Below are 22,228 nucleotides of genomic sequence, written 5' to 3'. Positions count from 1 at the left end.
GCCCCCCACGGGGTCACGGCGCTTCACTGCTAAAACCACCCCAGAATGCCCCCCTCGCCCCCGCGGGGTCAGCGTGCTCCACTGTCAAAACCACCCCAGAATGCCCCCCTCGCCCCCGCGGGGTCAGCGTGCTCCACTGTCAAAACCACCCCAGAATGCCCCCCTCGCCCCCGCGGGGTCAGCGTGCTCCACTGTCAAAACCACCCCAGAATGCCCCCCTCGCCCCCGCGGGGTCAGCGCGCTCCAATGTCAAAACCACCCCAGAATGGCCCCCTCGCCCCCGCGGGGTCAGCGCGCTCCAATGTCAAAACCAACCCAGAATGCCCCCCTCGCCCCCGCGGGGTCAGCGACCTCCGCCACAGCCGCTTTGGCGGAGGAGGAACGGCTCGGCCGCTCCCCTCCGTGGCGGAGCCACCGACACTCCGTGGGCATCCGGTGAACGGCTGATAATGGATGTATGTACTCGCTTCCGTCTAATAAACAATAGATTAGCATCAGTTCACACCGCTATCTGGCGTGACCAAAAACAAGAACAACATCCCAACACGTTCGTCAGTAACACTGCTCTAGAAATATAAAAGTATGTAAACGAGAGATAGAGTGGGAGAGGTAGAGTGGATAAGGGAGTGATAGAGTGGTAGAGTGGGAGAGGGAGAGTGCTGATCTCGTCAAAAAACATAAACCATCACGCTAACTCCGGTCATCCTCGCAGCAGCTTGTGGCTGGCCATTCAACAAAGACGGACACTGCATCACGCGTTGTCAGATGCGCTTCTGCGGTCGTCTGGAACACTCGTCCTTCCGATATGAGGAAGCCACTGAAGTTATGCACTTTAAATTATCATCTTGATTTAAATTTAATATCTTCAGAACTGCTTTTTGTGTTTAGTTCTGTTTAGTTCCCCGTACCTCTGATTAGCACGGCTGGATACGTAGGGCGCAGAAGCTCAACACACACACCATTCTAGTCTGCGCTTTTTCATCGGAGGAGGAACAGCCAAACTACACCAACTCTCACCTGAAGCCCTCTCGTCGTGGCTGGCAGATCGCGACATCGGCATCTGACTCATGAATGGCATTTTTCTGGCCATCAATCGCGGAACGGACACTGCCAGCACCACGCGGGGTGTGCACGCACACCGCGCGATGGAAATAACCCAAAATGCATCGATTGCCATCGAATATCAACTCTTAAACAATTAACCCGTAAAAACAAAGTTTTTCACTATAAATCCTTTATATGCGTGGCGGCTAGAGTCCTCTCGTCCTCTGGCTTGAGATGGCTGCCACCTATGGGTCAGATGATTGCCTGCCACCATTAAGCAATTGGTAGTTAAATATAATTATTTTTTTCCTAAAAAGTGTAAAGTTATGGAAAAAAATTTTCACGAAAATAAATTGTCACGCACAACGAGTCTGTGTGCAAAATGTCAGCTCGATTGGATCACGGGAAGTGGGTTAAAAAACGACCGAAAGATTTGCACGGTCGTAAGCACGCAAGCAAGCAAGTGAACTTAATATAAAGGATTTAAAAATCACACAATCACATCCATCGAAACGCAAAGTGCGGCGAAAATGTCTTCATCTTTTTGTGCTGCTGCTGCTTTCGCGAGTCGGTCCACGCGGCCGCTGCAACCTTCACGTCCCCGACCCACAACGCTGGCTCCGTGCCCCCCCCAACTCCACGTGGCCATGACGCGGGGGGGTCGCTCGCACCGCGCGCGGCGGCGCTGCGACGCCGCCGCGCGTCCAGGCGCGGCTCTGCCGCCGCCGCGTGCCCACGATGCGTCCTCCGCTCGCCCGGAAGAGACTTCAAACACGCGAGCGTCGCTGCTTCATCGCTCCGTCTCCACGGTGACGTCGTGATTCAGACCTCCGATCGGGCACGGTCCGGTCAATTACTTGGGTCCTCGAAATTACCGCAGAGGGGCACCCCGCCCCCAGCCGTGACCCCCACCCCGCCCCCAGCCGTGACCCCCAGCCGTGACCCCCGCCCCCAGCCGTGACCCACCCCCAGCCGTGACCCCCACCCCACCTGAGCCGTGACCCCCACCCCCCCCCCCAGCCGTGACCCCCACCCCCCCCCCCCAGCCGTGACCCCCACCCGCCCTAGCCGTGACCCCCACCCCGCCTGAGCCGTGACCCCACCCCCCCAGCCGTGACCCCCGCCCCCAGCCGTGACCCCCACCCCCCCCCTCCCCGCCCCCCGTGGTGCCGCTTTGCGGCTCATTGGCGGCGGCTTGCGGCGACTGTTCTGGCCGCACTCCCCGCCTGCCGCTGCCGTCACCATTCTGGACGAGCGGCCACGCTCCCTTCCAGACACGAGTCCAGCCCGAGCCCGTTCTACATTCACATTCATACCGCGCGTACTTAAGGCACGCCGAGGCGACGCTTATTAAACACATTAAGAACCTTAGCACAGTAACTCACCGGGGGCGGTCTACCGGCTTGCGAGTTCAAATATCGCGCTCGCCTCTCGCTGGCGAGGAGCCATCACAGGGGTAGCCACTGACACCGTGCACGGGAGGAGGTCCGCGGGGCAGCGAGTCGCCACCGGTGGAAGGCTTTTTTGCTCCATCCTCCTCCTCCTCCCACACACGCGCAGAGCACTGGACGAGCTCGTAGGACGAAATCCCAATGCGAAGACACCCCCTCCCAGCGAGTGGCGAGACCTCACTGGGGAATGACAACTGCCCAAGTGGTGGTGGGAGTGCAGTGTGTGCGTGTGATGTCGCCTTCTCAACCACGGCTCCGCAGGCTCTACTACCGCGGTATGGAGAGGGCCCTCGCGGGGCCTTGCAGCTGCCTTGGTGCGGATTCGTGGTTGACGAAGATCAGTAGTGGTTGGGTGGCGTTTTGGCGGTCGGTGTGTCGGGGCGGTCGGTGTGTAGGGGCGGTTGGGCAGGTTGTGTTGGTCGGCGAGGCTTGGTGGTGGTGGTGATTGGGTGGGGTGTAGATTGGTTGTTAGTTGTACAGTGGAAAGGGTGGCATTCGTGTAGTCTCGTAAGCATGGTTTTGAATCCTGTGTGCCAAGTTTTTAAAGGCTGTAACAATTCACACCCCCTACAATTCAGTTACCTTTTACCATCATAGGGGCCTGGAGTGGTGGGATTCTAGGGCATCACCAGTGGCATTATTTGTAAAAATATCAGCCATCAAACCACGAGATAAATGCCTCCCCCCCTAAGCCGTCACCACCTCTCACAATCCACAGCAACTACACACGAGCCGATTTTACGGTTCCATCTCCTCTGGGGTCGTGACTCTCGCACTCTCCTCAAGACATTTCTCTCCTTTGCCTCGACTGGCCGGTGCTGCGCGTTACGGATCCCACAGCACAACCCCCTCTCTGCCACTTTCCATTTCAAAAACTCCCCAATTGTTTACCCCACTGTAGCACAACGGCACTCCCCGTCATCGTCCGCGTGCACCCAAACTGAGCCCACACGCCAAACCTAAAAACGACAGGGCCCCCCCCCCCGCCTCCTGGCAGAAAACCGTAGCCCTCATTCACGGCACAATTTGTTTTTTTCTAAAACTGATTTAATGTCGGTAACCGCCAAACATTCCAATAATTCAAGACACAAGCCACACGGAGATAACGGTGTGCGGCGGCGGTCTTCTGCGCGTTTGTGTAGAGTCAGAGCGGGCATCATCAAACCGTGGCCTACTAAGTAGTAGCAGGTCAATCTGTCCGTGCGAGGCAAAGAGGGAGCTGCTCGTTGGGCCCAAGTGGCAGCAAGGGCTGAAAATAAAGCGAGCGTGGCCGATTAAGCGTCAAGTATAATTGGGTATCATCCCAGAAGGAAGAGAGCTGTGAAGTCAACTTTATTCAGTGCTTTTGCCGGCATTTGCCAATGCGACGGGGGAAATGGGGGGAGGATGGCGGGCAAGGGAACGACGAAATAAAATAAGCCAAAATAAAATGACAACTTCCAACATTCGTAAATTTTTGTCATTTTCGTTTTCGCTTCATCTTAAACATTCGGGTAAAACATTTGACTGCTCATCTGACCATATCAAGCCAATTGGAAACGATTTCTAAGCAGCCTCTCCTCATTACACTTGCAGACGTCACTTCATTGGCATTTGGAAATCACCTTTATAAGTCGTCTAAACCAGTTTGACAAAACATGTTCATGCAGCCACAAGTCTTCCTTGCAAAGTTCGGGGGTCAGAAAGAACACACACAGTGGTAATAATTGGCACCCGAGGTCGCTATCGCCAAAGTCGGTCGGGTCAGACTGCGGCGCAGCTCAAGTCTGCAGAGGCGTCGTCCTTCTGCCACGAGAGCGCGTGGTACCAAGCGCCCCGCGTGTGCGACCCTCATTTCGTACGTTTAGTTTTCCTTTCAAGGTTCGTTAAGCGTCAACAGCTGCAATCACGTAAGAGGGCACACGCGTGCACCGCGATAAGATTGGGCCGGATATCAGGTTGGGGATGGGGGGGGTTAGCGGATCGCGAGCGGATCGCGAGCGGATCGCGAGCAGAGCAAGGCGGAGCCGACACATGGCAGGGAATGCTGGGGCCGGCACGAGAGAAGGCGGAGAGAAGGCGAAGAGAAGGCGACAAGCGGGGAAGACGGAGGAGGATAAAGGTTTTCAGGCGGAGGTGGAGCGGCGTTGGAGGTGGAGCGGCGCTGGTGGTGGGAGCGGCGCTGGTGGTGGGTGGTGGGGGCGGGAGGCGCGGTGTGGGGAGCCCCCGATTCAGGTGCCAAAGTTGTGCAGCGCTAGCCTGAAGACGTCGTTGGTGCACACCCAGGTGTTGTTGATGTTCTTGAGGAGAAACACCTGGTGGAATCCCATTACCTGGTCATCATCCGCCTGCACAAAAACACACGGCACCCGGAGGAGGTTAAGGCACAGCACTACAGGAGTGGAAAACACAAATGGACGCGGTGTGCGAGCACAAATATATATAAAAAGATCACAACCAACGTCGTTAATATATATGGGAGGCTAACGTTTCACACAATGGTCCTCATGCAGCGCAGCAGAGGGGTCACGTGTCAAAGCGCCAGTCTCCTATACATCTCAGTAGAAGCCAGAGATGAGCACGGCCCCTCAAGAGCAAGGCCACGAGTTCTTGTATCCAAGTAGTGTCCTTGTATCAGAAGTTTCCCTTCAGCCACGGACCCAACAGTGTCACGTAAGCGTGCGTTGCTTCCATTGGTGCTCATACAAGCTGTGCTTATAGCCAGCTTCTACTCCGTACATGGCTTCTGTTACAAGGCAGCAGTATCATGACGTACACAAGGGTTGGGGGCGAGCATTGGAAGTGAACAACTGGACAAGCCGGCTCGTGCACATTTGAAATCGGCTCAAACCGGGCACGAGACCACGTCGCCCATCTTTGTAGGCCGACCCCGATTCGGAGGCGGAGATTCCATATTCCCATGGCAGGTGGCGGTCTATCCAAGCGATGATCTCCGTTGACTTTGCACAAAGGGTTGCTTATTTTATTAACCCTGAAGGACGAATATGATGATGATGATGTTGGACTGAACCGATCCGTGCCCAAGACTCATTTTCAAACCGTACCGATTTTGCCATTCGAGCGTTCACCCACAGCGCCACCAACTGGTCGGGCAGGCAGACGAAGACGACAGCCAAGAGCCGCATCAGAGTTCGGAGTTCCAGCTCAAACTCCGGAGCGACTGCGCTTGTTTACCAATGACGCCACAATGCGTGCACAAGTGGAGTGGTGTCAGCCGCACGCACGCAATCACGCACGAGAAGATATCTAAAAGTGTATCCGTCACCTGTGCTCGACGACTAAAATAGACAATGGGAAATAAGTTATTCGAAAGATCTGAAACTTGTTACGCGACGTTACCACGAATGAGCACGTGATTGGCTACAGTGGAAGAGACGAGGGCGGCTACCATCTTCCCTCGGGGAAGTGAAATAAGCGACAGGCCGGCCCCCTCTCAAGCACAACAACGGCACCACTGGCCAAGTCGACCGAGACCATCACAAGGCAGCATCCGCTACGGACAACCATGAGAGAGGATCACCGGGGGTTAGTCGCACACAGCACACGGAGGCAATTCATTGGCAGCCAGGAAGTGGGCGAAGACCTGGGTCCTTACGTGGAGGAAGGGAGGGAAGGAAAAGGCAGCAGGGCGGCACCTCTTCTACCCGAAGTTGTGCAGCGCTAGCCTGAACACCTCGTTGGTGCACACCCAGGCACTGTTAACGTTTTTCAAGAGGAACGTTTGGTGGAACCCTAGGACCTGGTCGTCGTCTGCCTGAGCAGAGAGGGCCAAGGGAGAGGGTGCGCACATTGAGTCCGGCGGCCAGGGTACGGGAGGGAGCGAGCGAGCGTCGAGGCTGGGCCCGCACGCAGCGCTGGGCCGAGCACATCTCTACGTGGGCGGCAGGCTGGCAGCGCAGTGGTAACACTTGCACCTCGTAGCAACAAAAGTGCCTGGGTTTGATTTCCGACTTGGGCACATTGCTGGTATAGTTCAGTGATTTTTTTTAAACATTTATCTTCTGCACCCGTGAGCATTCTCCAGTTTCCTGGTGTCCTTTTGCACGCAAAAAAAAACATTCGATCACGAATGTCCGACGTTTTAGTCTGTGTGCTGGCAGCCTCTTCAGGAAATGAACTGAGCAGCCATCCTCTCCCTCAAATCACATAGGGCTGCTGCTGGCGTAGAGATCCAGCAACACACAATCGAGGAAGAAGTGAGCAGTTCAGTAAATTTCCTTATGTAACTGCCATCACGTGGGGCGAAACGTCAGACATCACGCGGAACAACCGCGAAAAAACACTAAGCGGTGTTCATTCACCAAGTAATTTTCCAAGGTGCTGCAAGGGGACCCTTCTCTTGACCGTCTTCCAAGGTCAAGTAACACACGTTGATATTGTTGTCCCCACTACTCCACAAAGCGTGGGGTGGAGCTCATCTCAGATGACAGCCCCGGAGCGAGTGGTGGGATTCTGGGTGCCGATGGGCGACGCCAGTCAACCAGCATTGGCGTTCAAAGCGGTAACCACACGCAATTTACCAACACGAGAGGGCTTTCAACGTCACCACGCTGAGATTGTGAGCGCGCACTGCTCCATGGACTCGGTGACCTGAATTGTGTTCCTAACCACGAACAACATCCGTGGCGAGTGGTATCTGCACGTACCCACGTAGCACCACCCCACCCCGCAGCCCCGCAGCCTTTAACAACCCAGCGTGCTAGACGGTCACCCATCATCCGGGCACTATCCAGCCTCAACTCAGCTCTCTGCCTCCGAGACCTGACGAGGTGGGGCACGTTCCAGATGATACGGTCATGGGCAGACGAACGGCGTGAGCGTTTACGCTGCACGCATGGTTTGTGAAAGCGCACTACGCATGCCAATGTGTCTATGCCTTCCAAGGTAATCTATGCACATTTTATTAAGACCGTACAAAGTGATCTTCCCTTTATATGCTGCATATTGGCACGTGAACTTAGTAGGGTGGATGGCCTGAAGCTGGGACTGTGTAGTCTGGTAGATGGCTCTGCGGTTCTCTGTGTATAAGTTTTCAGCCAATTAGTGTTTATACATGTCTGAGAAATCCGCAGCACACGGAGAACACCCACCCATGCGAGGGGGTAACACTTTCCCATAAAGGGACAGGTGAGCCGCCTTTTCCTTGCGAACCAGGGTATGGCTCCTCGACGCCCACCACTCACGGGTAAAGAGTTTCTCAACATTTGTGCGGTGATCCACCAACTCCCTCACTGCCTCCACAGTGCCGGACTACGGGCGTCGTGGACGGTGCCGGCTACGCTGCACTACCGTGGACGGTGCCGGCTACGCTGCACTACCGTGGACGGTGCCGGCTAACGCTGCACTACCGTGGACGGTGCTGGCTACGTTGCACTACCGTGGACAGTGCTGGCTTTATATGGCACTACCGTGGACAGTGCTGGCTTTATATGGCACTACCGTGGACGGTGCCGGCTACGCTGCACTACCGTGGACGGTGAGGCCCCACCAGCCATCGGTGAGCTGCACACCAAGTTTTGCTTTACCCAACGTTTCTGCCACAGAAGTCAACCTTCACCACTCGAGGGGTTGCCCCACTGCTTACATGGCGTCACAAGTGGAGGTCTCTACGTACACAGTTCCAGCTGGAACGCCGACCAATCATAGCAGTTCACCACGGTGGACATGACGCGAGACAGGGTCAAGTGATGCAAGGGGACCATCTGTAGCTCTTGAGAGCCACGTTCTCATCCAGTTAGGACAGAGCTGGAGGCAACTTCCTCCGCTGTGCGAGTTCTACAATCGTACGCACGAGATCTCCAAAGATAATTTTTGTTTACAACACTTCGTCAATCCAATGCTGGACTAAGGCCTCCTCCACTCCCAACCTGCTGCGTCAGTTGTGGAGGTTGTTCGACCATACTTCACCATGCTGGTCATCAATGCGGGTTGATGGAGCGGGTGGGAACCCAGCACCTGCTCGGATATCACTCGACGCCGATTTTAGCCGTGGACGGGAAAACAAATGCGGGTCACCCCAATTTCATAGTGCAGCACGCGAACTACCGTGCAACTGTTCCACCGCCACTACCACCAAGGCGGTTACCCAGTGGAAAAGCGACAGACACACGCTGGCCCAGAGAGCCAGCAAGACGTGACAAACCTGCGTGCGCGTTCCACCGCTTACCTTGAGCTGACCCACGACCATACTGAGAATGCAGCTGTCTGGTGTAGGCTGGTGGTCTTGTGCTGTGATGCTGTGCGCTATTTTCGTGAACCGCAGACTCTGCAGGAGCAGCACACGCAACACACGCACAGATTCACGCGCGTGAGCAAGGGCAAAGGTGAAACTAGGCGTGTCGGTTGCAAACCGCACGGCGCTGGCGATTAGGACCTTGAATGCAGCCGTTGTGGCAAGGTTTTGGGTTAGCCCGTGCATAAGCACGTGTAGGAGACCTTTTGTCGATCCACTGCTGGATGTGGACCTCCCCATGCCGTGTGGGTCGTGCAGGGGTGTATTTGACCCTACTTCCCAATGCATCTTTCACCGTTGTTTTTGTGGTCAAACTCCCGATTTCCAAGCCTGCTACATGAACAGCTCAAAGTCTCGTTTGAGCAAAATGTCGTCGTAAGTTGACATTAAATTAAGTCGTGAAAATTCTGAAGTTACCGGCGAGGATCTTTATCGGTCAAAATTTTCACAATACAATGGCAGTGTCATTAAGAGTATCTCTGTAAGCGTGACAATCCAGTGGTCCATGGATTAATTGAAATTATTTTTACATAAAACTACCACCTGACCCAAAGACAAAAACGGAACACCGGATGGGCCACGGCAGGCCCTACACGTTACGTACGAAACACGAACCGGGTAACGTACACACATTTACGCTCCGTTTGTTGTACAATGGTAGTGCGGTGCGTTCGCCGCGCTGCCCAAATCAACAGTAGCAACGACAGCGACGACGACAACGAGCAGTGCAGCAAGAAAAAGGGGAGGTCGAGGAGGAGGATTACCGTGAGCTTCTGCATTATGGCTGCCTTTCCCTGAAACTGTTCCCCTTCCCAGGATAAGCAGGATGCATCGATCTGTGGGCACGCACGCGGGAACACAGCGGGGAAAACGACACCGCACACAACCGCATCACAGCCGTGCATTCACCCGGCGTGACCCCCCCCTCCCCACATTGTCGTCGTTGGAGCTGGGGCGGTTAAGTCGATGGAGTCGATTATCCAACTGAAGATTATAAACGACTTTTTTAGCGGTAAATTACCTGAGCCCCTTTAAAAAAATGTTATCCAGGACTCCCGAAGGAGGGAAACCCCCGACAAGCCACACCCAGTGTGACGACAGATACGACAATGGCATCACCAAGACTCCGCCCATCACCTCCCGTCCAGCAGCCCCACATGAGAACAGAGGCGAGATGTTTTTGTACCTATTTTTACGTCCGATTTGTTGTCAGGAAATGGAACCGAAAATCGGTAATCAATTACTTAAGGGACAGCGCCAGCTCTTGCAATGATCACAGCTAGAATGATATAGCAATGATCACAGCTAGGATGATATAGCAATGATGATCACGGCTAGGATAATATAGCAATGATCACAGCGGGAATGATATAGCAATGATCACAGCTAGAATATTATAACAATGATCAGTTAGAATTATATAACAATGATCATGGCTAGAATGCTAGAGCAATGAATGTATTCACACTGGGTCAGAAGAACAAGAAATTACCATCCAACTATGCCAAAAACTGCTCCAAAAATCACTAGAATGGATGTTTTAAAAATATATTTATAAAATAAGTTTTTTGAGACCAGAATAATTATGCAAGCGTCTTATTTTAAATTAATAAATGCACTTAGAACACGGCGCTGGAAAACAAGGAGAAATCCCGTATATTTTTTTGGTAGTTATTTATCTCAAATGTTGACAGTAAACCCAGTGAAACGCACATTGCCAACACAATCATAGGGCACCACAGTTGCCAGGAACCACAGCTGGAGAGGGTGCCTGCAGCATTTTCAAGTGATACTCTACAAACGCAACTCACTTGCTCTTTTTGAGATTGATTTCCATTTAAGCGCCGTTCGCATTCATTGAAGGCAGCAGCCTCCATCGCATTGCTACATTGCTGTAATATTGCCGAACATCTATGTGCCCAAGCTCTGCAGTCTTTTATATATTATAAGATAAAATGTTCTTTTAACCAATTCATTAATATGTTTATGTGTGTGAGGAACCCAGAGCACCCAGAAAAAACTCGGATTGCTTAAAAGGAAAAAAAAATTTGGTTCTTGTAGATACTTACACAGGCAGGCCATGTCATGGGTTGTCTGTTACAAGCCAGATGCGTTTTTACAAAAAGAGAAACCGTAAAGGTGCAGCCCTGAAGTTTCATGCTCACGCCACTGTGATTGACGAACTGCAGCGGACCCATTTATAAAGCTGGGCGAGCAAAGGCGGAGGAGAGGGAGTTAATAAATTTGCCAATGGTTTCAACGGCCGTGCCGGGAGATCAAACAGGCGAACTCTCGATTGCAAGTCCAGTGCGTTAACCATGATACCAGGGCAGCATCCTTCAAATGCTTTCCAAGAATTGAGACATTCTAATCATTGCTAAGCACATTTATACAGCACTCCAGTGACACAGCGCTCTCAATGGATTTTAATAAAACGTCAAGGCAGTAAAGCTTGCTATGGCATCGCACAGGACTGTGATTTTTAATGTCTATTTTTCTAATTGATTAAGCTTCAAGTGCATGTGGGGAACCCAGGACACCCAGCCTGTCTGTGTGTCCACTTGTTAAGAGAGTTGCTTGTTTTTCAAGGTGGTCGGGTGGGTCAGAGGTCAGAGCTGCTGAGATCCTGGGTTGTAACCCAGGCTCCCGCTTGCTATTAAACCGGTCTCACCAATGAATGCACAAAATAACCCCATCACCTTAAATTTGGTTCTGTCCTTCACTTGGCTAAATTCCAGGTCTGAGAATTAAAATATCGGTTTCTGTAAAGAGACGGCCATGACTCTCATATGTCGAGCGAGTGGGAGAGTGCTGCCCCCTATTACGGAGATCTTTATTCACTGGAAATGTATTTTGTTTTAACAGATATATATTACAGCAAATGGCATGCAATGCAAAAGATCTCCGTTCAAGCGAATGCTGGCGATCGCTTCATACGTGAAGACGCACAGCCCTTCGTCAATCCACTGCTGGACGGAGACTGACCATACTTCACCACGCCGGTCGGTGTTGGTTCGGCGAAGGCACGGCGGCAAGGAAGCATAATACAGTACAACAATGGATTTTGCTGCCAAGGTAGCTTTGATTCATCTCGATTTAAGACAACAGGAGTCACGCACAAGAGGCGCGTACGCCCAGCGTTTGTCTGTGTTAGCCGAGGCAGGCGCGGGGGGGAACGCCAGCGAGCAGAGCGCCGGCGCGACTCACGTAGAGGGGACTCAGCAGCGAGCGGTTGAGGTCGAACTGTTGGTAGTAGTGTTGGACAAAGCCAGCGCCGATCTGCTCCCAGATGGGCTTGGCGGCCATGGCGCTCGCCCTGCAAAAGAACACACGCGGAGAGAGACCCCGCGCACGGTCACCATCGCACGAAGACGAGACGCTTCCAGCGAGGTGGCCACCGGCAGCCCTTTCGTCGTACAGGAGCCGCCGTGTTGCTTTTCTGCCGCAGAAGCCGAGCCGTGCGGCTGGCACGACACGCAAAACGACCGATTCCGCTGGCACAATAGGGACGGTGACAAAACCGACATTGCGACGTGTGACTCTGCTTCGTGCCCCCTGTGGTGAGAGCGCGCGGAACTTCTATCCGGCAACAGCGCGCCAATGAACACGGTGCATCCCTGAAAATACTCGCTCACGCCACTGTTGGCAAAAGGGCCTTCACCGAAACGTCTTCGTACAGGCGGCAGTACCCACACTTTACCCCACCACACGCGATATGCCGTCTAACTCCCTCAGTGCTCAACGGAACGTGGCAACGTCCGAACCATTTTTCATCTCAGTGTTTATTAATTATCTGACACTGGTTCACAGTTACTGGCCACACCATGCACCCCAAAGACAAATATCCCCCGTATAGCCTTAACAGACTGTTGGGACAAGTGCTATTAGCGAGAACTTTTGAAGGCCGGAATGGTACACGAGAGGGTGGGTGGCCAGCACCACTCCCGGCCGCCTTTGTCTCTCCAGTGACAATGTTTACACACTGCACCAGGTACTCATTTGAGGCCGAGTCGACCTAGGGGAGGCCCAGGACCGGTTCAGCTAATCGTCACCGGTGATGGCCGTGAGCGGGAATCGAACCCGGGTCGCCGGGTTCGTAGCGCAGCGTAGCGCTAACCGCTACACCACTCCCCACACACACACATGAGAGAGACACACACACTCACTCACACACACGCGAGACGCTCCACATCGCGCATTCCTCCTCTCGCATTTTCTCAACTAGATGCTGCGGCCGCGGGGCGCCACTAGCCACGCCCTCTCCACCACCAGCCACGCCCTCTCCACCACCAGCCACGCCCTCTCAACCACCAGCCACGTCCTCTCCACCACCAGCCACGCCCTCTCCAACACCAGCCACGCCCTCTCCACCACTAGCCACGCCCTCTCCACCACTAGCCACGCCCTCTCCACCACTAGCCACGCCCTCTCCACCACCAGCCACGCCCTCTCCACCACCAGCCACGCCCTCTCTACCACTAGCCACGCCCTCTCTACCACTAGCCACGCCCTCCACACTAACCACGCCCTCTCTACTAACCACGCCCTCTCCACCACTAGCCACGCCCTCTCTACCACTAGCCACGCCCTCCACACTAACCACGCCCTCTCCACCACTAGCCACGCCCTCTCCACCACTAGCCACGCCCTCTCCAACACCAGCCACGCCCTCTCTACCACTAGCCACGCCCTCCACACTAACCACGCCCTCTCCACCACTAGCCACGCCCTCTCCACCACTAGCCACGCCCTCTCCACACTAGCCACGCCCTCTCTACTAACCACGCCCTCTCCACCACTAGCCACGCCCTCTCTACCAGGCGAGGCTATTTCGAGCCGCCAATACAACGTGAATCCACCGTGTAAAGTTCGGCACAGGTGCTGCTTGCCGACTGGCTAAATAAAGGAGCCGCTGTCTGTATACATCAACGCCACTGCACCTTATGCTTTCAGACCCACGACGAGCGAGTGAACTGCAGTCCCAGGGTCGAGTGCAGTGGTTCTCACCCCGTGCCCCCCCCTGGAGGGGTGTGGGGGGGGGGGTGTTCAGGCTGCTGTGTGGATACCGTGCAGGAACACTCGAGATTGTGCCAAAAGGAACGTGCACGCCATGGTATGGCGACAGGACACAGTGATAATCAACGTGAAAACATTGCCTTATCAACACCAATACACACGACGACACAAATGTCTTACTCTGAGTTCACTAAGAGACATGGACATGCAATCTCTCTGTGTGTTGTTGCCTTAGAAACCTGGAGACAGGGGGGGGGGGGCTTGGAGATGTTGACTAATAGACTATAAGCCTGCGCTGCTGTGTGGGAAACGCTTCGCCGCTCCTGCAATTTGCACGAACGGTGAAGCTGTTAAAGGCGAAACATCATTATACAGAGCCTTACAATTAAGACAAAGGTGAAGGTTGTGCTCACCGCTCTCACCACAGGTGAGGCAGCATGTAGGAGCCCCATTGCAGAGAGGGAAGCTTTTGTTACAGGTCACTCACGCGGGTTTCCTTCGCAACCAAATTGAATGGGAAGGCTATAATTAAGAATCGTCATTTAATTAAGAGTCGTAATTAAGAGTTGTACAAAATGAACGAATTCACTCCCATTGAATCTCGCGATCGATAAACAATGCAATGTATCGAATCAACGGGCGATTAAAGTGTTTTTGGTCCCGAAAGTCAAGACTTTTTAGTTCAAAATGACAAGAATAACACTGCTATAGTACGATTACTAATATCGCTTTTTGTACATATTACTCCGCGATTTGCAGAACAAGCACAGCACTTGCAAAGACATGTAAAATTATACAGCCGGAGAAAGTAAATAGTTGAATATCCCGCTATGAAATTTAAACTGGGAATCTGGCTGCGTGATGCTGCGTTAGAGCACTTCACTCACGACCAGATCGTTGTGATCACCAAATCCTAGCCAAGGAGCGACCCAGGCTATCAATTCCTTCTGCAGCCAATTAAATCATTGGTTATCAACTTTCTTTGCAAACCTACAATGGTTGTCCCTTAGACCCACTGGCACCCACCACGGAAACACAGCATTTCCCCCACTAGCCCGGGGCCAACATTGGGGGTAGGAATGGTCCCCGTAGCTCGCTTGAGCAGGGAAACGCTTCGAATAGCTCCCCGATGCATTTCTGATGTGTTATCCTGAAGAACTGAAACTTGCAGTTCCTGAATAAGCTTCCAGCATGTGAAGTGAAATGTCGGACATGGTGACGAACTACACGAGGGACAACCTGTATAGGCCAACCGTATAAACCTATGCAGTCGTAAACTCCGAATCATCGTTAAACGTTAGGGGCAGCACTCATCTCCGTAGGTGGGCCAATGGTGGAAACAGCACATTCACTCCCACTGCAGCAGTCAGTCTATCTGCAGGACAACCGCTGTTCACTCTACGCAAAGCAGGACTTTTATTATGAACCTGGAGATGTTTAAGGTGCGGCTCAAAAGCTCTACCATTGGCCACGAAAGAAAGGCAAATGTCTACATTTTAGTAAACGTTAAGGGCTGCATTACACGGGGCTGTGTTCTACTCATGGGCGGAGGGGGGGGGGTCACTGGACACCTTTATTAATTTATTTTGAGTTGTTTACAATTTAGACTATTAATTAGTTAATTAATTTATGCACCCGCGATTCCGAATGTGAGGGACAAAGCGAACACTCCCCCCCCCCCCCAAGTATAGAAGTCAAACTCCGCCTGCGGTTCTGCAGCATGAAGTTGCCACAGCTCGCCCACGTGCTCCGTGCCGAGGGGGAGGGGCCACCGGGAGGGGCGTAGGGGTCAAGTCAAGAGACACAGCAGAGCTGTGAACTGTGGCCCTGATGGATTGTTCTTCAACACGCCGAGGTTTGCGAAGGCAAACTTACGGTAAAAAAAAGAGCTAAAGGCGCAGCCGTGCAATTTCTGGCTCAAATCACCGCTCGCGGAAAGGCCTCCGCCAGACTTCGCTTTCTAAGAGAGCCGACGGCAGGTCGTACGTGATGAGGCCACGTGTAGGTTCTAAGCTCTTCCAAGACATCGAGTCCGTGTGGAAGAGTAGGCCACATACCCTCTAGAGGCGCTCTCTAGTGCTCCCCCTCCAGTAGAGGTCTTTATGCCAGCAGTGTTGTGAACAATCCATTGCAGGGATGCACCTTTACTGACATATACCATGGCACTGAGAAAGCTACAGGCCACACACGCTGCCGATCAAACTGAAGAATCTAACCTGGTACAATGTTTTTCAAATTCTGCTGCAATAACATTAATTCATAAGGACTTTTGGTTGATGGAACATTCTTTAATTTACATCATGGGACCTTCTTTGCCAGTACCAAAATATGATAATTGGTTTTCCCCTTTTTTTGGCAACAAAACAGGTGTTATGATGTTAAAACACCAAACTGAAACCTTTTACAAGGATTCATGTCTGCATTAACCACAATACTTGTGGTCAGAATGGAAACAAAAAACGTACTCTGATAATATATGCATTGCCTATCAGTTTCAAGGACAATGCATATATTATCAGAGTACGTTTTTTGTTTGCATTCTGACCACAAGTTTTGTGGTTAAACGCAAACAGGATTCCTTGTAAAAGGTTTCAGTTTGGTGTTTTAATATCTTAACACCTGTTTTGTCGCCAGAAAAAAGGGATAAAACCTATTCTCATGATTTAATTTAATTAACATCTTCAACAATGTAAGCATCGTTAAAACCCACCCTAGGTTTTGTGTTTATGACCTTTGAAACGTTAAGTTCTTCGTTTTAATCCCGTAATTCATTTTAAAATGCTTGACTGTGATTAAAAGCTACACATAAGCACGCCAACATGTTCTAAATTTCAAAACAGCAAAGTCATCCCGCAATGGCACGTCACTGACCCTTCCAGCTATTCAAGTACTCAAACTCGACCTTTGAAGAGGACAGGAAACGCCGTACATACAATATTATACATTGAAAATTATTTCACACTTCAGCCCACTGGCTGCTGCAGCAACATAAGATTAAATGCCACCTTGCAAGTCGATTATTGCCATCGGCAAAATGAGAACGTCCAGAATGCACGCGGCCATGCATTGCTGTGGTCAGGATACTCCGACTCACAATCGGAAGGCTGCCGAGTAAAAATTCTGGTCTGGGGAAGACTCGGCCCATCATCTTTAAAGGGTCCATAAAATGGGTTCTACTTTGTGGGAGGCAGAGATTTTTGTCCTAAGTTGATAAATTCGACTGAAACAGAAGTGAATTTCGATCATTGTCTCAAGAAACACATAGGTGACAATGTTTAATTCGCCTTCTAGCAAGGAGGAACTTTAAAGTAACGTAAAATTATGATCGAATGTGATACGTCATAGTCTGCTGGATGAAGGCCTCCTCTCAAGCCATTGGCATCTCTCGCGGACTTGGTAATACAATCCATCGAGCTCTTCCTACATACGTGCCGATTTCAGTTTCATTGTTGCAATGGTCAACCGCTCCAGCGCATTCCCTGCTTGTGATGCCATTCCATCGTTAGTCTCGACCACCGGCCATCATCCCCCTTCCACCAACGTGTCCTGCGCAAAGCCCACTTTTACGTGACGTCCTTAACCTGCGTATGCTCCAAGGTACTTATAATACAGTAATACCAGTGTTTAGGCAACCAGGTTGGACTCCCTTACAATGTGAATCAGCAAATGCCAATGGGCTCTCATGGTTAAATTAAGGAAATAGAATTCGCAAATGACTGTACTACACACAAGGCAACACATTCTACACAGTTTTCCCACCATAAAACCACAACCGCCTGCATACAGCGTTGACGTACACATACACCCCACAGTACAGCTGACATCACAACACAGGTGTGATCAACGTCTCTTAATGCCCGTGACCAAATCACTCGGAAGCCACCCGATCCCGTCAGATCTCAAGCTAAGCGAAGTTGAGCCTGGACAGTACAATCGGGTTGTCATAAGGCTATGGGTCCTACGTGATGGCCAGCAAAGGGCAGTGCAAAAAGTTCCATCGTTGTACTGTACTCTGATGCCCCCCACGTTTATGCTACCCGCCTTCACCAACCTACTCAGAGAAGCGTGGTGAAATATGGTGGAAAAATACACACCCATGGCCCGCACGGTATGTGAATGTCCTCATCCAGCGGTGTATGGACAAGAGTGGGCTGTGTGTGTACACGTGGTGTTAGTGCAGCATTCCCTCGCGCAGGACTGTAGTCAGTCAGTACGTTGTGGCTACGTCTGCTATTGCAACCCCACCCTGCTGTTCACGCCATCGCTCTGTGGTGGTGCAGTGTCAGGATTAAGCCTGCTGCTGCTGCACGAGGCGCTTACATGACAAAACAAAGCAGTAATTGTATTGTTATCACTTGCTATTTCTGTGCCATTTTCGAGTTGAAATTGACGCATTCATATTCGATTCAGAATAAAGCTGCATTTAGCCGCAACTGCTCAACTGCACGAAAACCATTTGAGCATGTTCACTCTCTCACCCCTAACGCCCGCACATGCACACACCACCACCTTTCGTCAACCCACTGCTGGATGAGGGCCTCCCTATGCCGTGCGGGTCGTGAGGAATATTTGACCATACTTCACCATGCTGGTGTACGTGTGGGTTGGTGAAGACAGGGAATAGATGTGGGTGCACAGAAATGCAGTTTAACTATAAAATGTTCAACACTGCCTTCTGCCTGGCCACAATGGAGCTCCATAGCAGGCTATAACACGTGTGTTACGCATGGTTGGTAGTGCATCCAAACACTTTGCTTGGATGCAAACGAGCCATACGATGGATATTCCACGCCCAGAATTGGGTTCAGATTTAAAAAAATATACTATTGATATTTATGGCAGTCCTAATCAAAATCCCCCCACGCTCATCGTAATTCCACATTTCCATGACAGGGCAAATAATACTTAAAAGGAGTAAATCTAACACGTAAATCAATTATGAATCACAACAACCACCGTTCACACAACAGTCACCCAGCACCTGCATATGAACGGAGTTCATCACTCCATCTCCAGTCCTCTCGGATGCCTTGCACTTAATATGAAACAGAATATCATTACTGGATTTAAAAAATATGTCGGATGTTATTGTTTAATGCGGATTGATCGCCGTAGATAAATTACATAACTGCGTTCAAATTGAATTTTCTCGCACGAATGTGATGTTCGTTCCATTAATTATGGTTTAAAGGACCTCCGGACTGTTGTTTACATATACACTCAATGCCAAACAAAAAATATAACTGGTATACATACATTATGGTGGGACGCAGCCAATTAGTTGAACAATATAATCCATTTGAAAACTGCAACTTGGACGTGTGGCCACAAAGCATGGGCTAAAGCGTGATTGGAATCACAGAGAGAATGAAAGAAAAACGCCTATGCTCTTTGGTTCTTTCGGTAAAGTCACGCAGGTAGAAATAAAACAAAATAAATCACGACGTTTCGTTAGCAACACAAGCTGGTGGTGGTAACAGCTTCTCTTCACAAGGCAGCAGACATCGCGGATATCGCGATTTTCACCTTAAGACGATGACTTGCGTTGCTATCGAAACGTCGTGATTTATTTTGTTTTACTTCTACCTACGTGACTTTACTCAAAGAAACAAACAGTATGGATTCATGCAGTCACGAAAGCTTGAAATCAAGATAGAAACGCCTATGTTGGTGAACATTCGCATGTTAATGGCCTAATTCGAACTCAAGGGACTGATGGACGATGGCCGAGATGAATGACGGGAGTGGTAGCCTCTGTTTGTCTTTCACTGATGTAGAACAACAACAACAATTATCAGTTACACCGAGGTGGTCGAGACAGATAATTGCGCCGGGAGTAGCGGTGTGTGTCGCTGCCGTGATGCCGTGTTGGCGAATCGGGCACTGGAGTCTTTGTGCTGCCGATTGTTATGTGTGACCGCAGTGGAAGCCAAAGAATGGGGGACGCGTCCGAGAGACGCGTTCCATCGCGTGGAGATGGAGCGATGAAACGAGCTCGTGTGCAGAGCAGGTGCGAGGTCGTTTACACCGGGGGGGGGGGGGGGGGCTTGGGGAGGCCTTCGCCCAGCAAGTGGATGGAGCACGACGGCCTTCTTAGAGGCACTCCCACACACGCCTAGAAGACACCGCAGCGACGTCACCGGAGAGCTCCTCCTGCCCAACTTTCTCCGTCTCCTAAACGCGACGCTGCTTGGACTCGCGCCGCGAGCCCTCGTCATGCCACTGCGACGAGACGGGGCTGTGTGGGCGCCTTTCCGGGGGGGTTAGAGTAGCTTCAACCCGGGACCCCGGGGCGAAAGAAAGCCGGCGGCGGCTCTCCCAAACATTCCGACCAATCGCGTCCCACAACGTACATCAACAACTTTTGGTCGCGCGTCAAGTTTACTAGAATAAATATATATAATTGGCACGTATCGCAACACATCACTTGTACATGGCCGGTTTCCCCTTACTCATGCACACACACACGTTCTAACACACACACACGCACATGGCTCCCGAGCCTATTCAAACCGCGTGGGCGCCCAGCCCACTCACCGTCGCACCGAAACAACAGGGGCTCTTCCCAGCGGACGTTACCCGCTCGCGGCGTGCGCTCATATCATTGTAACAAGCAGAAGTGCCGAGTTGAGGAGAGGAACCTCTCGCTTACCGCGGCGCGTCCGCACTGGGCCTCGGCAAGGATTTTTGAACAGAAACCCCGAGAATGGCGGGAGCATGGATATGGGAGGGATGCCGATTGCGCGTGACGTCCTCAGCGCGCGCGCCACTATGGCGGCCATCTTGCGCAGGGCTAAACCGCGGCCTGCGGCGAACGGTACCGACGCGGAGGGGGGGCGTCGCGAGCGGGTGACCAATCGGATGCCGTGGGGAGCCCCTTACCAAGATGGCTGCCGCGCACGTGGTCGTGTCGCTCCCTCACACTTTGAGGGTGGGGGGGGGGGGTGATGGGGGTCTGATTGGATCCGGTAGCGCGCATAAGCGAGGCGCGAGCCGTGCGCGCTGGCTATTGGTCGCGAGGTTGGCACGCGACGGAGCGTGTAAGCGCGCCCATTGGTCAGCGGGGGGTTTTCTTTTTTAACTGACCAATCGCATGCGCGGAAGCCGTTTTCTTTTTTACGACCGCCGATGTTGACTGGGAAATCTGTGGTGCGAATCGTGGCTGGTGGAGAGCGTCTGCGACACGCGGGTTGCGCGTGTCGGGCGGAGGAGTCCGCGCCGCTCATCGCAACTTGCCAGCGACTCTCGCATTCCGTCGAAGGCCGGGTCACTCGCTTGCGAGAGCCTCAACGACGAACGCGATGGGAAATTGTATCGATCCGCGGTTTTGGCTGCGAGATCGATTCTTACGGCCGCTTCGCGTGGTGGAGTCGCGTGCCGACGAATCGATTGGGACGTTGTCGATGAGACGACTCCAGAGTTGAGGTTTCCCTCGCGTGAGCGGGGACCAATTCGGTGCCCTTTGTTACATTCAAGGCCACAATGTTTTCAGTTGCGTATCATTTCCATGAATTGCATTGTTTCTAAACAATTCATGAATTGCATTGTTTCTAAACAATCGATTTTGATTAATCGGGGAACTATACCTCGGGCAATTATTTAAGGCGGATCAGGATCAAAGTGAAATAAAACCACATCAATAACTGTCTTGAAAGAGAAAGCAATGGCCTTTGATAGCACAACAATCAAACTAGATTCGAAACAATTCATCCTCAATCGTGCCATGAAGAAGGGGCATTGCCCAAAACGTCGCCTATTAGTCTATGTTTTCCCTTTTTAAGGCCACAATATCGTTGATCAACGTGTCGTTAAATTGCTAATTGTGCCCCACTAACAACGCAGAAGCGTCACCAAATAATTTGAAATAAAAATTCTTACCAAAGGATAGAGTCATTTCTTTTTGGGGGGGGGGGGGAGGGAATATTTGAAATGGAAATCAACATCGCATTGTGCCCGAAGCAGACATTTCAATTCGCATCGATTACCAGCTATACCATGGATGGGAAACACGGACGCCGACTCCGAGAATGGATCAATGATTCAATGGGCGAGCTCACGACTCCCCCCGTGAGATACAAACCACCTGAGTTCGATTCCCGGCCACGGCTCACGTCAGTGGCGAGTGATATCGATCGGGCCAGCGTTGCCAGCTCCGATAGGCGGAAAGCCGCCAACCCGACCTCAAACGAGTCAGTAGGTGTCGCTCTAACACATTCCTGCTGCGGAGGGAGCTGGTAGGGACGTTGTTGGGTTGCTCGGTCAATGGCCTGCAGGGTCAACGGCCAGGGCAACGTGGTGTATTCCGCAAATATGCTCGACTGTGAGGGCGGGCACAAGCCGGCGTGAGTAGGTTAAACGTTGAGTTTTATAAGGGCACCACGGGGTGACCAGCCCCTCCCCACCCAGCCCCACCCCTCCCACCCCTCCCCACCCTCCCCTCTCCACCCAGCCCTACCCTCCACACCCAGCCCCTCCCCACCCTCCC

General features: G+C 52.0%; 1 protein-coding gene across 2 annotated transcripts; it reads right to left on the bottom strand.

Annotated features, from left to right (window-relative positions):
• Positions 1-3,526: 3,526 nt before the first annotated feature.
• NUTF2 (nuclear transport factor 2) lies at positions 3,527-20,517 on the bottom strand. Of its 2 annotated transcripts, none has more exons than XM_061573335.1 (5): positions 20,396-20,517; positions 11,935-12,043; positions 9,492-9,563; positions 8,662-8,760; positions 3,527-4,822 (listed from the first exon to the last, which is right to left on the bottom strand). In XM_061573335.1, the coding sequence occupies exons 2-5, from the start codon at positions 12,031-12,033 to the stop codon at positions 4,706-4,708; spliced, it is 387 nt and encodes a 128-aa protein (XP_061429319.1). In that variant the 5' UTR covers positions 12,034-12,043; positions 20,396-20,517; the 3' UTR covers positions 3,527-4,705. The 2 variants fall into 2 exon arrangements, with proteins under 2 accessions (XP_061429319.1, XP_061429320.1); XM_061573336.1 differs by lacking the exon at positions 20,396-20,517 and adding an exon at positions 20,281-20,301.
• Between the last annotated feature and the right edge of the window lie 1,711 nt (positions 20,518-22,228).

This window comes from Lethenteron reissneri, chromosome 52 (assembly GCF_015708825.2).
Source record: "Lethenteron reissneri isolate LAM-NWPU_2019-01 chromosome 52, ASM1570882v1, whole genome shotgun sequence".
Classification (NCBI taxonomy): domain Eukaryota; kingdom Metazoa; phylum Chordata; class Hyperoartia; order Petromyzontiformes; family Petromyzontidae; genus Lethenteron; species Lethenteron reissneri.
The sequence above is the reverse complement of the archived record's forward strand: the minus strand, read 5'-3'. Positions and strand labels throughout refer to the sequence as shown.

What these genes read in the sequence shown, in the direction of transcription:
- NUTF2 (XM_061573335.1), bottom strand. Translation starts at nt 12,033, where the DNA reads ATGGCCGCCAAGCCCATCTGGGAGCAGATCGGCGCTGGCTTTGTCCAA. An exon ending in CGCTGCTGAGTCCCCTCTAC is followed by an intron (nt 9,564 to 11,934) that starts GTGAGTCGCGCC and finishes GCGTGCCCACAG; the next exon opens with ATCGATGCATCCTGCTTATC. An exon ending in CCATAATGCAGAAGCTCACG is followed by an intron (nt 8,761 to 9,491) that starts GTAATCCTCCTC and finishes CTGCTCCTGCAG; the next exon opens with AGTCTGCGGTTCACGAAAAT.